Source organism: Canis lupus, chromosome 27 (assembly GCF_003254725.2).
Source record: "Canis lupus dingo isolate Sandy chromosome 27, ASM325472v2, whole genome shotgun sequence".
NCBI lineage: Eukaryota > Metazoa > Chordata > Mammalia > Carnivora > Canidae > Canis > Canis lupus.
This window is the reverse complement of record NC_064269.1, coordinates 24,831,788-24,846,443: the sequence shown is the minus strand read 5'-3', so window position 1 is coordinate 24,846,443 and position 14,656 is coordinate 24,831,788. Positions and strand designations below refer to the sequence as shown.

The 14,656-nt window shown below is 31.9% G+C and overlaps 1 protein-coding gene across 27 annotated transcripts in view; it reads right to left on the bottom strand.

Annotated features, from left to right (window-relative positions):
• The window catches only part of C2CD5 (C2 calcium dependent domain containing 5), a 101,005-nt gene that overhangs the window by 59,698 nt on the left and 26,651 nt on the right, over positions 1–14,656 (bottom strand). For 7 of the 27 annotated variants that reach the window (XM_025455337.3, XM_025455338.3, XM_025455344.3 and 4 more), the window contains exons 6-10: positions 13,304–13,502; positions 7,794–7,945; positions 4,313–4,504; positions 2,284–2,369; positions 1,466–1,498 (exon numbers count right to left, since the gene is read on the bottom strand). In XM_025455337.3, coding sequence (XP_025311122.3) covers positions 1,466–1,498; positions 2,284–2,369; positions 4,313–4,504; positions 7,794–7,945; positions 13,304–13,502 — 662 coding nt within the window. Of the gene's footprint in view, positions 1–1,465; positions 1,499–2,283; positions 2,370–4,312; positions 4,505–7,793; positions 7,946–8,930; positions 9,056–13,303; positions 13,503–14,656 lie in introns of those variants that run through there. The other 20 variants (XM_025455349.3, XM_025455350.3, XM_035707570.2 and 17 more) reach the window with 6 other exon arrangements.

Below are 14,656 nucleotides of genomic sequence, written 5' to 3'. Positions count from 1 at the left end.
AGCCATACAATTTATTAAAGGTGGCAAGGGGTATAAATTAATATTTTAAAAATAAATATAAAAATGGCATTAAGTATATCATATGTTCACCTTGATGTAGTATTCAACTTGGCAGAGTTAAGTCATATCTGAACACATATGGGGAGAATTCTTCATACTTCTGTACAAATTTTTTCCCAAAACAAAGACATACTAATGGCAACTCACATTAGTGAATGGGAAAGCTAAAGATGATGCTTGTTCTATTTATTACATACTCAGGATAGGGAGGTAATCTCATTAACTCAAGTAACTACTACAGGTTAGGTATATAAATATATTGCCAACTCAGGTTTTACAAAGTTGTAAATGAAAACTATATAGTTCTCCCACAACTTTACCGCTAATTCCATAAAGATTAACTAGTAATGTATGCCCAACGTGTCCAAAACTTTAAGAGTGTTAAAAAGCACATCTGAAAACATAAATTTTATCCAAACTAAATCTGAAACAATTTTTATTGATTAGTGTTTTTCTATTATAAAGCTAGATGTTTTCAAAAGTTCTTAATATAGATAATACAGTCACAGGCAGACATATGGGCAAAATCTCTGATCTCGTATCAGTTTTTCTATTCTTATGAATTCTAGAATGATAATTACAAGGAAATATTCCTAGTGTAAGGAACTCTGTAGAGAATGTAAAACTGGAGTGGGGGGAAGTAAGAGCATTCTGGCCTAAAAAATTAAGTGAACACATATCTCACCCTGACTCACTTCTCTGTTTTCAGTCTCTTTCAGTATTTGGTTTTAATAAATGGTTCCACTGTTTAAGCGGGTTTTTGCATGACAGGAGCTGGTATGCCTGCAAGGTGTTAAAGTAGCTCAAGGGCAACTGCTGCCTGATAAGGGGATAAAGCAAACAGCTTGTGGTGCTGAAGTCTCATCAATCTGTTTAGCTCAGCTCTCCTTTCCCTCAGCCTGGTCTAAAAGGCAAACAGTACATACAGATACTTTCCACATAGGAAAGAAAGTCTAAAAAAAGCAAACCGTTCTATTGTTTGTAGTAATAGAATCTAAAAACACTATTCTCAAAAGCTAATCTCTAGAGAAGAAATATCTTTGTTTTATAGAATGCATTTATAAGTATTTACTAGGTTTTACCTTTTTTTTTTTTAATGCTAGTGTAAAATAGAACATGTAAAAGAAAATTCTGTAAATGCTATAAACTTCCAAATCAGACACAATGAAAGCTGTGGAACTGTGCCTTAAAATAACTAACATAACATATAAATAATCATGCACTGTATTAGTTAAGTAGGAAAAAAAATGAGCCTCATAGTGCTAATAAGTTAAAAAAATTGCATTACGGAAAGAAATAAAGCTGGCAACATTTGTTAAAGCTTAAATAAAACAAATGATCAAGATTAAAACTAGAACAGCTACCAATACAAGAAATAGGCTCTCACACATGTTCAGAAACATACCCGCCTTCTACAGAACCTATGAGGCGATCCTCCCTTAGCAATGAAGTTTACACACAAAAAAAAATAAAAAAAAAAAGAGAAAAATCATCCAAAAATTTGAACTATTTATTTCCCATTTAACATAGTTAACTAAAGATTAAACTTATAATAATTAAAAGACATGTATTCACATACCAAATACACATTGTTTATGTTAATCTGTAGAAATACCGAATCTGTGCATTTCTTACCCCTCAGAGATTGGCCACCCATAAAAATAATCACAGCATATAAATATATTAATATACTAAAGAATTATCTTTCTTTCTTTCTTTCTTTCTTTCTTTCTTTCTTTTTATGGAGGCTCCATGACCAGCATAGAGCCCTGCCTTCACAACCCTGAGGTAAGACCTGAGCTCAGATCAAGAGCTGGGCATTTAACTAATTGAGCCACTCAGGTGGTCCCAAGAATTATCTTTAATATACAACTAAAATATTTTTTTCTGGAAAAAGTCTACTATTTCCTTCTATAAATTATAATTTTAAGATAAAATGAGAAATGATTTCATCATTCAATGGCTATTTCCAAAAAGACTATTTCTAATAAAAGATGGGAGGATAAAACAAAAAAGTTACAAAATTACTCCAAATTAAAATTAATTATTCATAAACAAATTTCTTTGATATCTTAAATAAATTTTTTTGGACTTTGAAATTACATTACAGATACATGATCAAAACCATATTATATAACCATATATTAAGTTATAAATACACGGAAACATGTTAATAAAATCATATTAACAGTGTAAGAATAAAGAATGTTGAGTGTCTCTTACCCTTTGTTCCAGTGCTGATTGAGTCTGTTGTCTTAAAAGAGCTTTAAATGGCCCCCCTTCTTTTCCAGCACTACCACTTCCCATTCCTACAGAACATCAGTACATAAATAACAACCAAAAAACAACTATAGAAACAGAAGGTTTAACTGCATTCATTTTTATAAATATCATGAGTCAAAATCTCTTAAAATGATCCAAACATTTAGAGTACTTGACATGGCAATTAGCACATATTTTACTCTATTTTATTCACAAAGTTTTCTTTAGAAACAAGATGTCAAAACCATACTGATCACAGCTAGTTTTAGACTCAATCTGTTCTAAAACCTATTTTTTAAAGTATGTTTTAATGTGATGAATTTTTGTATAATATTCAATTTTTAAAAGTCGAGTCTTCTAATACAAAATAATCAAGATATTACCAATTACACTTGACCCATGAACAACACGGGTTTGAACTGCACAAGTCCACTTATACATGAATTATTTTCAATAAATACTGTACAGAACTGTAAATGTACTTTCTATTCCTAATGATTTTCTTAATAACATTTTCTTTCCTCTAGTTTACTTCATTGCAAGAATACAGTATATAATCCACATGACAAAATATGTGTTATTTATGTTATCAGTAAGGCCTGTGGTCAATAGTAGGCTATTAATAGTTGAACTTTTGGAGAATCAGAAGTTATATGAGCATTTTCAACTTATGCAGGGTCCTATTGCTCAAGGGTCAACTGTAAGCTTACTATGGTAACAATTTAAGAATACTAAAAGAAATAGAGAAACATCAAATGTTTGTTTAAAAGTAAATAAAGAGAAGCACTTTTAATTGGGCTTACTAAAAATATTCCAAAATTCTCTGAGAGCATGAATTTTAGGCAGTTTTGAAATATAGGCAAATCTAATTTCTGATAACTTCCCATTCCTAAACATAACATTATGACAAAACACTATTAACATTCATAGTTTTCAAATACTCATTTGCAAAAATCAACATAATATACCTTTAAAAACTAAAAATCAGACATATTAGACACATCACAAATGTACATAGTTATGAATGAAAAAAGTATATTTCCCAAGCTCTTAGATGTATTTTTTAAAGGCTTAATTTCTCATTTCTTTCCCTACTTTATCCTTTTGATAGTACCAATTGATCAATTATGATAAAAAAATTATAGAAAGCAGGGGACAGATAAGAAGCCAGTGCTCTATAAACTGAAGTTAACAGTTCAATTCCACCCTTTCAAAACTGAAGATACATACAGTCAGATTTACTGCAATGACTTAAAAAAGAAACTAATTTACTTATACATTTTTAGCTGTTCTTGGATAAGGAAACAAAGGTTAGCATATGTATAGTCCCATTCTGTTCTTTAAAAATAAAAAAAGAAAGCATTTTTCTTGTAGTAATCTAAATATGGTTTTTAGAGACTATACAATACTAAACATAGAAATGAAACTAAGATCTTTATATGAAGCATACTGAAAGCCATAAAATAAAATGTAATTTTGTAGAGATAAATAAAACATCTGAAAATATAGCAGAATATTTTGAAAATTAATGCAATGGACAGAAAAAAATGGATAATGAAAGAATATCACCAAATGAGACTTAAATTGATTCAAACAGAATAATTACTACTGTAGCCATATGGCTGAGCAATATGATGGTGCAGGACCGAAGTGAATGGAGTTGGTGTGAAGGGAAAGAAAGTAAAGCGTCTAAAACAGAAATTCTAGTAATGAGAGCCTAAAATCATTGGAAATAGACAGATCTATGTCCTCGGACATAGAATTTTTTAATAAATAAAATAATTTCAGAATATTCATAATTATCTATCAAGTAACCTTCAATCACGTCCTCACAATCATCATAATCATTTAACTCTGTCCACCAATAAGAAAAATAAGAAGTACGCCCTATGTAAGATACCCAATACTTCTTTATAGTATGAAATAATTAACTGTTTTCAAAGGTGATTTAAAATAAAGGGATTAAAAAGCTGACATAATGTGATCCTACCAGAAGCAGCCAGGAACAGCTCTTCACTGAAAGAAACACTTTTCCTCAGAACTGGGCTGACAGGGCTAGAAGGATGAGGGGGAAGGCTAGATTCCGAGAGGAGGAGACAGGACTTTTTAAGATGAAGGGAACCACAAGAGAGAGAGGGGGAGCTAGGACACAGGTAAATCCTAGGCCCCTGTAAGTAAGGTGCTGTGGAGGAAAGTAGCAGAGAAAAGATGCAGATTCAGAAGATGACCAGAAAATGCAGAATAAGGAAAGCAATGATGAAACAAAACATAACAGTAAAAATGGGTTTTAAAATGCTACATAAATTACACTAAGCATATGAAGTCATTAGCAAGACCATCTACCCAACACAATATAAATAAAAGGTATAGTCTAAAATTTAGCCAAACCTTTATAAACTTTGCATTTGTAAAAATTTTTTTAAATCATTAACATGGGATTTTATACCATTCTAATCACTTGGGAGCTGATTTTTCAAAAACACCTAAATTGCCTTTTTTTTTTGCTTAAGAATGTATAAAGTTAAAATGTACATCTTAAACATTTTTTTTATTTTTATTTATTTATGATAGTCACACAGAGAGAGAGAGAGAGGCAGAGACATAGGCAGAGGGAGAAGCAGGCTCCATGCACCAGGAGCCCGATGTGGGATTTGATCCCGGGTCTCCAGGATCGTGCCCTGGGCCAAAGGCAGGCGCCAAACCGCTGCACCCCCATCTTAAACATTTTTAAAGCTAGAAACTTATTGCCTCAAATATAAACATGATTTAAAGTGGCAAAGTACAGTTCTTCAAATGTTACTAAAGTTTATCACTAATGAGTATTTTAATTGAATACCCATAAAAAAATAGTACCACATTAAACAGTTGCCATCATTAATCTGAAATATTAACTTCTTCCTGTCCATCTTTGAGATATTACTACTTTTCTTTTTCCTCTAAAATTTTAATTATTCAAGTCTGATCATAACACTGTTCACACTTAAAGATTTGAGTATGTAAGGGGTAAATACTCTCAAATCACAAAAAATATACATGGTTAAAAGCCTTTTTTTTTTAAGTAAAAATTAGCTTGAATCAGTGTCAGATCAATACTCTAACACTAGTATTCTAAAATTCCAATCCTACTAATTGAGTACTTGAAAAAAAAAATATGAAAATAAAACCTGTAAAATGCCAAAAATCAGAACCTACAGAAATATCCATTTTTTAAAATTAGACTTATCTGAAAAAAAAAACAACAGTTTAACTACAAATAGAAAATGAATTTTCTCCATGCTTTATTTATTTTTGGTTTCCCAGTTTACATATAATAAATCAATCATAATCAGCCTATCCCCACTATTTCTCAAGAGACTGATTTTATATACAGATAAATTTGAAAGCAGAGAATTATGAAATGCATATTCAATTATAGTTTTAGAAATTTTTAAAAAATCATAATTTTGCCATTTCAAATCTCTTCCAGAACACTCCTCAGGAATATTCAAAGGTATTTAGGGATTGAGGATAAGGCCAAAATACTAAAAATCGTTAATGTTCTACAAATATATATTAACGATAGTGAATAGCATATGCAGTAGAAAAACAAAATAATTTATTTAGAGGCAGCTAATATAGAAATACATGAGAATAATTACTATTATAAATGAATCTTTAAAAACTAGAACTTTGGAGCTAGAAAATCAAATGCAAAAAAGTTTTCATTGATAATTGCCTACAAGAAAGCTAAGGGAAGACAAATCTCATTCAATTAAGTTTTATTTGACCATCTTTTTTAGACTTGGTCTTCTGGTGTATTAAAAGAAAGGAAATAGACCAAGGAAATACTTTTAAAAATTTATCTGTGGCACGGTAAAGAAAAATAAAGTTTAAAATATCAGAAAGTTACCTGGAATACACAAGTCGCCAAGAGTCAAAGCCTAAAGAAATATTTTTAAGAAAACTTATTCTTCAAATACTATCCTAAGCCTTTCTTGTTTTGATAGGTATGAATTTGAAGGCCAGAATCTCACCTTTTATTTAAAAAAAAAAAAAAAGAAGAAGAAGAAGAAACTACACTTTGGTTCAGTTTTTATGGCATAAATATGGTTAAGATGCCACACTCCATAGCTTTACTATCAAATATCTCATGATTTGGGGGGCCTGGGTGGCTCAGTCGGTTGAGTATCCTACTCTTGATTTTGGCTCAGGTCACAATCTCAGGGTTGTGGGACTGGCCCCACATAGGGCTCCATGCTCAGCAGGGAGGCTGCTTGGATTCCCTCTTTGCTCCCCACCACTCCATGTGCACGTGGGCACATGCTCACTCACTCTAAAATAAATATTTTTTTAAATCTCATGATATTTAGGTGTTATTCATGTTATGTTTACATAAATAAAAAATAAGCTATTCTTTTTAAAGAATTAGGTATTCATACTTCTCTTCCTCACATTTTGTGACTACACTTATACAAATAGATACTAAATCTATAGGCTTTCTTTTTAATGTTCTTTCTTTATTTTAGAAGTGGCACTGGCTATTGAATTAATTTCTTTTCATTGTTTTCATAAAATCTAGGATCATTTTATAAATTTCTTTCCTAACACACAAAAGTTTATTAAAGATGGTAAAAATGACACAGAAACTATGCAAGATGTTTTCATCAATCTGGTGAAAAAACCACCAGACAAAAACAATATTTACAAAAATTGCTAACTACTAACTTTTTGACTTTTTACATTTTACTTTCCTTAACAATACTAACTTAATGATTTAAATAGGTTAATTCTACTTTAAGAAGTAACAAAATATTTTGACTTTTTAAACAATTTTTATCATAAAACATTCATAAAAACTCACAGAAATTATTCATCAAAATACAAATAGGAGAGGGAAAAATCATAAATTTCAAACATTGAGAAATATGTAAGAATAAGTAAAAATGCTACTTTCTAACCTAAAGAGTAAGAATAGCAAAACCAAACATTTTAAATAGCACAAAGTTAATAAATAGATATATGCACTCCAATATAACCATTTCAAATGTTCCAAACTTTTTTATAATAAAGTCTTAGAATTAAACTCAGAAATAGACAGAAAAATGAATTTGAAAATGTCTCCACTGCATGAGGAATTGGATTGCAAGCTACTAGTATTACTTTCTATTCAAAAGCTTTAAGATGTTATTCCTCATAATATGATAATGAAATGAAAAATGTCTACATGCAAAAATAAATTCTGGACTTCATATCCACACTGATTAAATCAACAAATGGCAGATCTTTGAACAAGGTAATTTCTGAACTGTATGAAATTTCCATATTTTAATGATAGTAACTGAAAATGATCAGTAGTCACATTATCTTTTAACTTAAATGCCAAAAACAGGAGGAAAGCCTTGGATGGAAAGCTAATAAAGAACAGAAACAAATTTGAAAGAAAAAAAAAAAAAGAAAAAAGGAAAAGAAAAAGGTGGGTGGAAGCGCCTTACCAGTTTTGGGTGTCAAACTCAAATCTGTGTCAGAAGAAGAGGACTGTCGACTGTAGGACTTGGAAGGTGAAAAGGAATAAGTTTGGTTTTTCAGAGGGGTTGAGGGTCCTGATGAGTGAGTATTGGGATTGGGATCTTCATTGAAGGGAATCCTGCCAGAAGAAGGTGGAGAAATATTAAGCAATCATGTGCCAAAGGACTTGACGGAAGGCAGCATGATCCAAACACCAGGAAAGTATTGGGCAGGGCCAGCAGTCATTTCTTAAGTGTGGAGCTGGGTATGAGGCCAAAGACAACCAATTGCTGTTTAACCATTCATCATTCTCCAGATAAAAAATTATCTGCACTGAAACAGTTAATAAGCCAAGTAAAAAAGCAAAGAAGCATGAAATGACAGACTAAGGGGGTAAAAAATATTAAAAGGAAAAATAAAAAGAATAAATACATGACTAAAATACTTTCAAATAAACAATGCTTTTTTAAGTTACAAAAAAAAATGATGCTGCAAATGGTGTGTGTAAATATTCACAATTGTTTTTATATTTGCACACACAGATATCTTCAAAAGAAAAATGTTTCCTTATCCTATAGCATCAAGAGTGCCACAGCTAAAAACACAGCAGTGAAAAAAAATGAATACAGCTACACAGAACCATTGCATTTTGTGCAGAAGTTGCTTACCTGTTTTCCAATAGCTCTCTTCCACAGAATAAAACAGACCCTACTATGTAATAAGTTTTGTACATAAATAAAATAAGCAAATCAAAAGCTTTGACAGTTATTTCATTTAGAATCCAATCATCAATTTTATTTCTAACCAAATGCAGAAATAATGGCAAAAATACATACTGGAGGACTCTCCTAAAAACTTACAGGATGCCTATGTAAGATAGGGTTCTTACAGGATCTATGGAAGAGACTTTGGAAGCTAGAAGAACATTTTCACTTCCAAGTAGTTACAGCCTCTGTGGTGGCTAAATACTGGATTTCTTCACTGCAGCTGGACTTCAAGTAAGAAAAGGAGGAAGCAAAGACCTGTGGTACCTGCCTACACTATGCTACCTGCCTGCCTGCCCTTTGCAGCCACTCTGTCTGTGGCCTGCTTTCCCCAGCTCTTGAGTCTGAGCAGTCTCGTACCAGTATAGATGAGAGTGGGAACAGACACAGAGAAGTTCTGAGTAAGTCGTGAGCCAGTAGCAGTGTGAATTGGGCTGTTGTGAGTCGAGCGGCATCCATGGCTTGGAGGATGAACCAGCGGAGACCTGAGGGAATTTGTAGTCAAAGTGGAAGAAAAGAAAACAATACATACAACAGATAGCAAAGTTATGTTAAAATAACTTCAAAGGAGCTTTAGTTAGGGGAGAGGAATTTTTAATCCTCAACATGCAAAAATCAAATTTTAATTTAAAAAGAATTGCTAAATACTAACTTGTTAGGATACAGTTATAGTTTTAAGGGATCAGATTAATAATTAGGACTGTGAATAAGAAAAACAGCAAGCAGAAATAGTGGCATTAAATAAGAAAAAGACTAAGATTTGGATTCTAAGTTGCTTTAAAATGCTTGTTATTATTTTGATCACCAGAAAGCTTACTACACCCATAAAAGTGAAAAGTCAAATATAAAGTTCTTATATTACTTCTGAAACTGAATTGATGTAATGACATTTTTCTATTAAAAAAGTTTAACAGAACTATTTCTGTCTATAATCACAAGACATTGGTAATAGAAAATATGAAAAATGACAGCATAAAAAAATGAACTAAATGGATACAAGCAAATATAAACATTCCAGGACTTCAGCACTCCAAATATAGTGCTTTCCAGACTACACTGGAAAACAAAACAAAGCAAGGGGACACTGCTTTTCAAAACACATTAATAAAACAATGTAGATAACTTTTGTCTAGCTCTCAAAGAGAATATATTATTTAAACTTAAATAGAATTTATTAAACTACATTGTGAATTGAAATTTTATAAGTATCAACTGATATCCTACAATGGATCATATCTATATGTAAGTATAGGTATATATTTAGATCACATCCACAGATACATATTCACGTATAATATTTAAATTTCCAAAAAAAAAAAAAATTTAAATTTCCATGAAGAAATTTTGCTAAAAGGACATAGTTACATTGAATGGAGAAAAATGACAGACAACTAAGAATCCTGTACTTCATATTAGCAATTATTTCACTAAGCAGTGCCTTTGCTTATGCATAAAAAGGGGAAAGAATCATATGTGAATACACTCTAAAAAACTATCCTATCCCCATTTTTTAGAATGCAAACTAAGCAGATCAAGAGCTCAACTCTTCCTTGCCTCTTCTTTTCTACTGGCCAGTGAACATTACCGACAATCACAATTTGTCACAGTTCAAATATAAGCTATCATTAACTGGCAATAATGGTCTTTCACAACATCTACAGACTATTTTCTGAAAATATCACTGGTTTTACAATAGGACAATGTTTCTGTTTTTGTTGCTAGTTTAAAATAAAAATGTGTTTAATACAATTGATAAAAATCAAACATTTCATTGATGACCTATTTGTATACAAACAACTGAATGAGGTTTTATTTTTTTTTTTCTTTCTCTGAAGTCACTGATGAAGCTAAAATTCTAAGAATCAGTGCTGTAGAGGAGAAATTACAATTAATTTCTCTTAGAGACTACTTTTTTTTTTTAAGTAGAGAAGCAGTGGATTGTATTTAAATGCACTCTCTACCATCAAGATAGCTCAGCAAGGAAATGCCAAAGAGATTTATATTATCCATTACAATAAATATCTGAAAGGAAAGAAAAACCCAATGGAGTAGAACACACTATTTTTTTTTTTTTTTTTTTTATGATAGGCACACAGTGAGAGAGAGAGAGAGGCAGAGACACAGGCAGAGGGAGAAGCAGGCTCCATGCACCGGGAGCCTGACGTGGGATTCGATCCTGGGTCTCCAGGATCGCGCCCTGGGCCAAAGGCAGGCGCCAAACCGCTGCGCCACCCAGGGATCCCAGAACACACTATTAATAAAGGTAAAATAAAATGAACACTGTAAAAGGTTCAAATTATCACATCTAATTAAAATCCAAATACAAGAGAGTATCACTATATGTATTCTTGGAGTTCTAATTCTTATCAGCCTCCTTGTATTAAAGATATCTTGCAATAATACCCTAGTGACATTTCTAATATTAAATCCATTCAAACAGGAACATAATCCAAACTATCTTTTATCAAATTCCTGTCTAGAATCAACATTATAATTAAACATCATAATAATTATAATCAGTTGAATCATAAAACAATTGATACTAGCACCCAAGTTGAGTCATAATCAAAAATACAAAGAACCTGGATGAAATAAAGCAGCCAGAGTACTGAGTTATTTATTTTTTAAATAGCATGACTGAGGCAGTAATAAGATGCCTTTCAGAAAATCTTAACGAAGCAATTTAAATTCTTCATGTTGTGAATATTTGACAACTTAAGGCAGATGGGCTACAACAAAATTGGAAAAGGAGAACACTTACAAAACCCCAGAAGATTTACATTAATGGAACTATTCCTAAATGTAGGTAAAACGTACTCCACTATCAATATATCATTGTGTAAGAAACCAACAGATAATATAGTATTATTCTCTTTCCACTAAGTAATTTAGTGAGAAGAGGAAAACTTCAGACATCACATAGGCAAAAGTCAGGCCCCTTCAGGCAATTTAGATAAACCCGGAGGATGGCAAGAAAAGGAGGGACCTAGGTCTTCACTTAAATTTGATGTGGAAAAAGAAAATAACTGAATCCCTCAAAAAGTTAAACCTGCAATCTGATTTTACCTGTGGCAGCAAGCAGTTCATATCTTTTTAAGACATATCTTAAATGGAATATAAAGCAAATTCACTCTTCAATTCATTTAAAACAATTCATCTCACTTGTCAAGGTATTTCCCAATAAAATCAAGCAATATATCTAATACTGTGCTCCCTCTTGTGACTAAAACTTAATCTAATAACTGAACGTATTAGAAGGCCAACAGAGAGGAACAGAATGTATCTGAAGGCCAACAGAAAGGAAATAATTAAACAGAAAATAAGCTTAAGAGGAAAATCTCACTTTAAAAAATATGGTTAAAAAAATATATTGTTAAAAAAAGTTGAATCACCGTATTGTACATGTAAAACTAATATAACACTGTATGTCAATTATTTTAGAATTTAATTTTTTTTAAAAAAAGATTGTGATTGTTTTTTAGTCAACCTCCTCTTGGCTATTGCTAATCTGGGAAGCATTTTGGATTTTCTGACTACAGAATCCTGACTCCCTGATGATATAGGGCAGGGGTCGGCAAACTATACCCTACAGGTCAAATCCATCCTGCTATCTGTTCTGTAAATAATCAGGTTTTATTGGAACACAACCACACTCATTCATTTGCATACTGTCATAGCTGTTTTCATGCTACATCGGCAAAGCTGAGTAGTTATTAACAAAGACTAAATTATTTACCTATATCTTCTGGTCATTTACAAAAAATGTGTTACCCTGGATCTAGAAGAATCTCTATATCAGTGGGTCTCAATGGAAGTACTACTGGTATTTAAGATGGAACAAGTCTTCATTGTACAGAGTTGTCCCTTGCTGTACAGAACCGTCAGCACTTCTAGTCCTCAACCAGGATCTTCCCCCTCACCCCAATCATTATGACAGAAAATTTTCATTTTAAACATTCCTTGTAGACAGCACCACCACCTCGTTGAGAATTTTTTGCCTTAGACACAAATGATAACACTTAAGCCAAATCCAGCCAACCAAAGTGTTTTTGTTGAATCACACTCTGTTTTTTAAAAATGTATGAGCCTAAATTCCTTTAGATCAGGATCAGTAAACTCCTTTTTCTGGTAAACAAAGACAGAAACTATATGGCTAGGGCGTGTAATATTTACTATCCAGCCTTTCACAGAAAAAATTTGCCAACATCTGCTTTACATGACCCTTAGTACTCCCTATTTAATTATACTCTAGTATTTTATTTATATAAACTGTCTGGCCTTCATAGACATTTGCATTTGAGAACCCTGCAAAGGTCAATCTTTCCTGCTATACTTTTCCTTTCTATGCTATGTTGGTAACAATAAGCATAATTGGATTATCAGGTATAATAATGGGTTTTAAGCACTCCCCAAAGAATAAATAAAAATTCCATAAATATCCATTTTATGCTTTAAATATAGTGCCTAAAGATCTGAAATCAGTTTGGTTTTACATTATTTAACTTGAGTTTCATATTAAGACACTATAAATAAAATATTAGGAATAGCTAAACAGATTAAAGCTTCAGGTTTTCATAGTTATCTCTGATAATAAAAATTACCATATGAAAAAAAAAATCACCATAGGGAACAATGTATGTTAAACAACTCTACCAGAATATTTCAAATCAAATGAAAACATACAGGTAAAAGATAAAAAGCTCCATAAGAATGATTCATTGATTCATACTTACTCCTTCATTTCTTTGGATGGAGAATTACATGCAGGAAGGAATGCTGCCGGGCTACTTAGTTTATCCAGTGTACAAGCTGTTCCTATGGCTCGTACCACTAACCCAGATTCGCCTTCCAGATCAAAACACTGTAAGTACCCAACAACTGCATTTCCTCTCATTTCAAGTACTTTCAAGCCAATCTTCCTCTGCAGTTCACCTACAAAAAAAAAAAAAAAAAAAAAAAAGAAAATTCATTCTGCTTCAGATCTTCATATTACATAATATAAAGCTGGATAGCAATAAAAAAAAAAGAGTAAAAAAAAATCATAGATTTTTAGAACTTGAAAAGAACCTAAAAGATTATCTGCTCCAGCCTCCTACTTTCAGGGAGGTAAGACATTACTAGTTGCATTTTACAGATGCGATATATTAAGATTCACTCATTCATGCATTCATTTACCAAATAATTTTTGGTTGTGTACTATGTGCCTGGCATTCTTCCTTTCTTCTAAGTGCTAGAAATACAGAGGTGAACAAAAAAGATATATTATTTAATATATTAAATATAACATTATATATTATATTAAGTATAAATATACTTATACTGATTTATAAGTATTAATAAATATATACTAATATAATATAAATGTATTTATATTTTATATTTAAAACAAATTTATTATACATAAGTATAACATTTGTATTTATTAAATATAACATGTATACTTATTGTCTGATATACATGTGAGAGTGTGTGTGTATATATATATGTATATATACACATACACACAAACATATATACATATAAATTTTAAATGGTAAACAAGTTCTTCAAAGAAAAATAAAGAAAATAGGTTAAGAATGGTAGGAAGGGGGGATCCCTGGGTGGCTCAGCGGTGTAGCACCTGCTTTTGGCCCAGGACGTGATCCTGGAGTCCCGGGATCGAGTCCCACATCAGGCTCCCTGCATGGAGCCTGCTTCTCCCTGTGCCTATGTCTCTGCCTCTGTCTCTCTCTTTCTGTGTCTCTCATGAATAAATGACCTCTTTTTTTTTTTTTTAAATAAACTCCTTAAAAAAAAAAAAAAAAAAAAGAATGGTAGGAAGAAGTAGAGAGAGCTAAAACAAGTTGTCAGAGAAGGGCTATGAAAAGGCAACAAAAAACATTAAGAGGTATTACCTAAACTCTGACTACAAATAAATACTAGAAAAGGAAAACTAGAACCCAGTTCCTACTTCCTTGCTCAGGGTTCTTTCCATTATGCCACTTCATGAGCACAAATTCCTTTTACTACCTAGTTAAGAAGGAAGTATAAGCTTCTGATTCAGATTTCCTCTTATAAGGTGGCAGTACATGTTTGTCCAGAAAGAT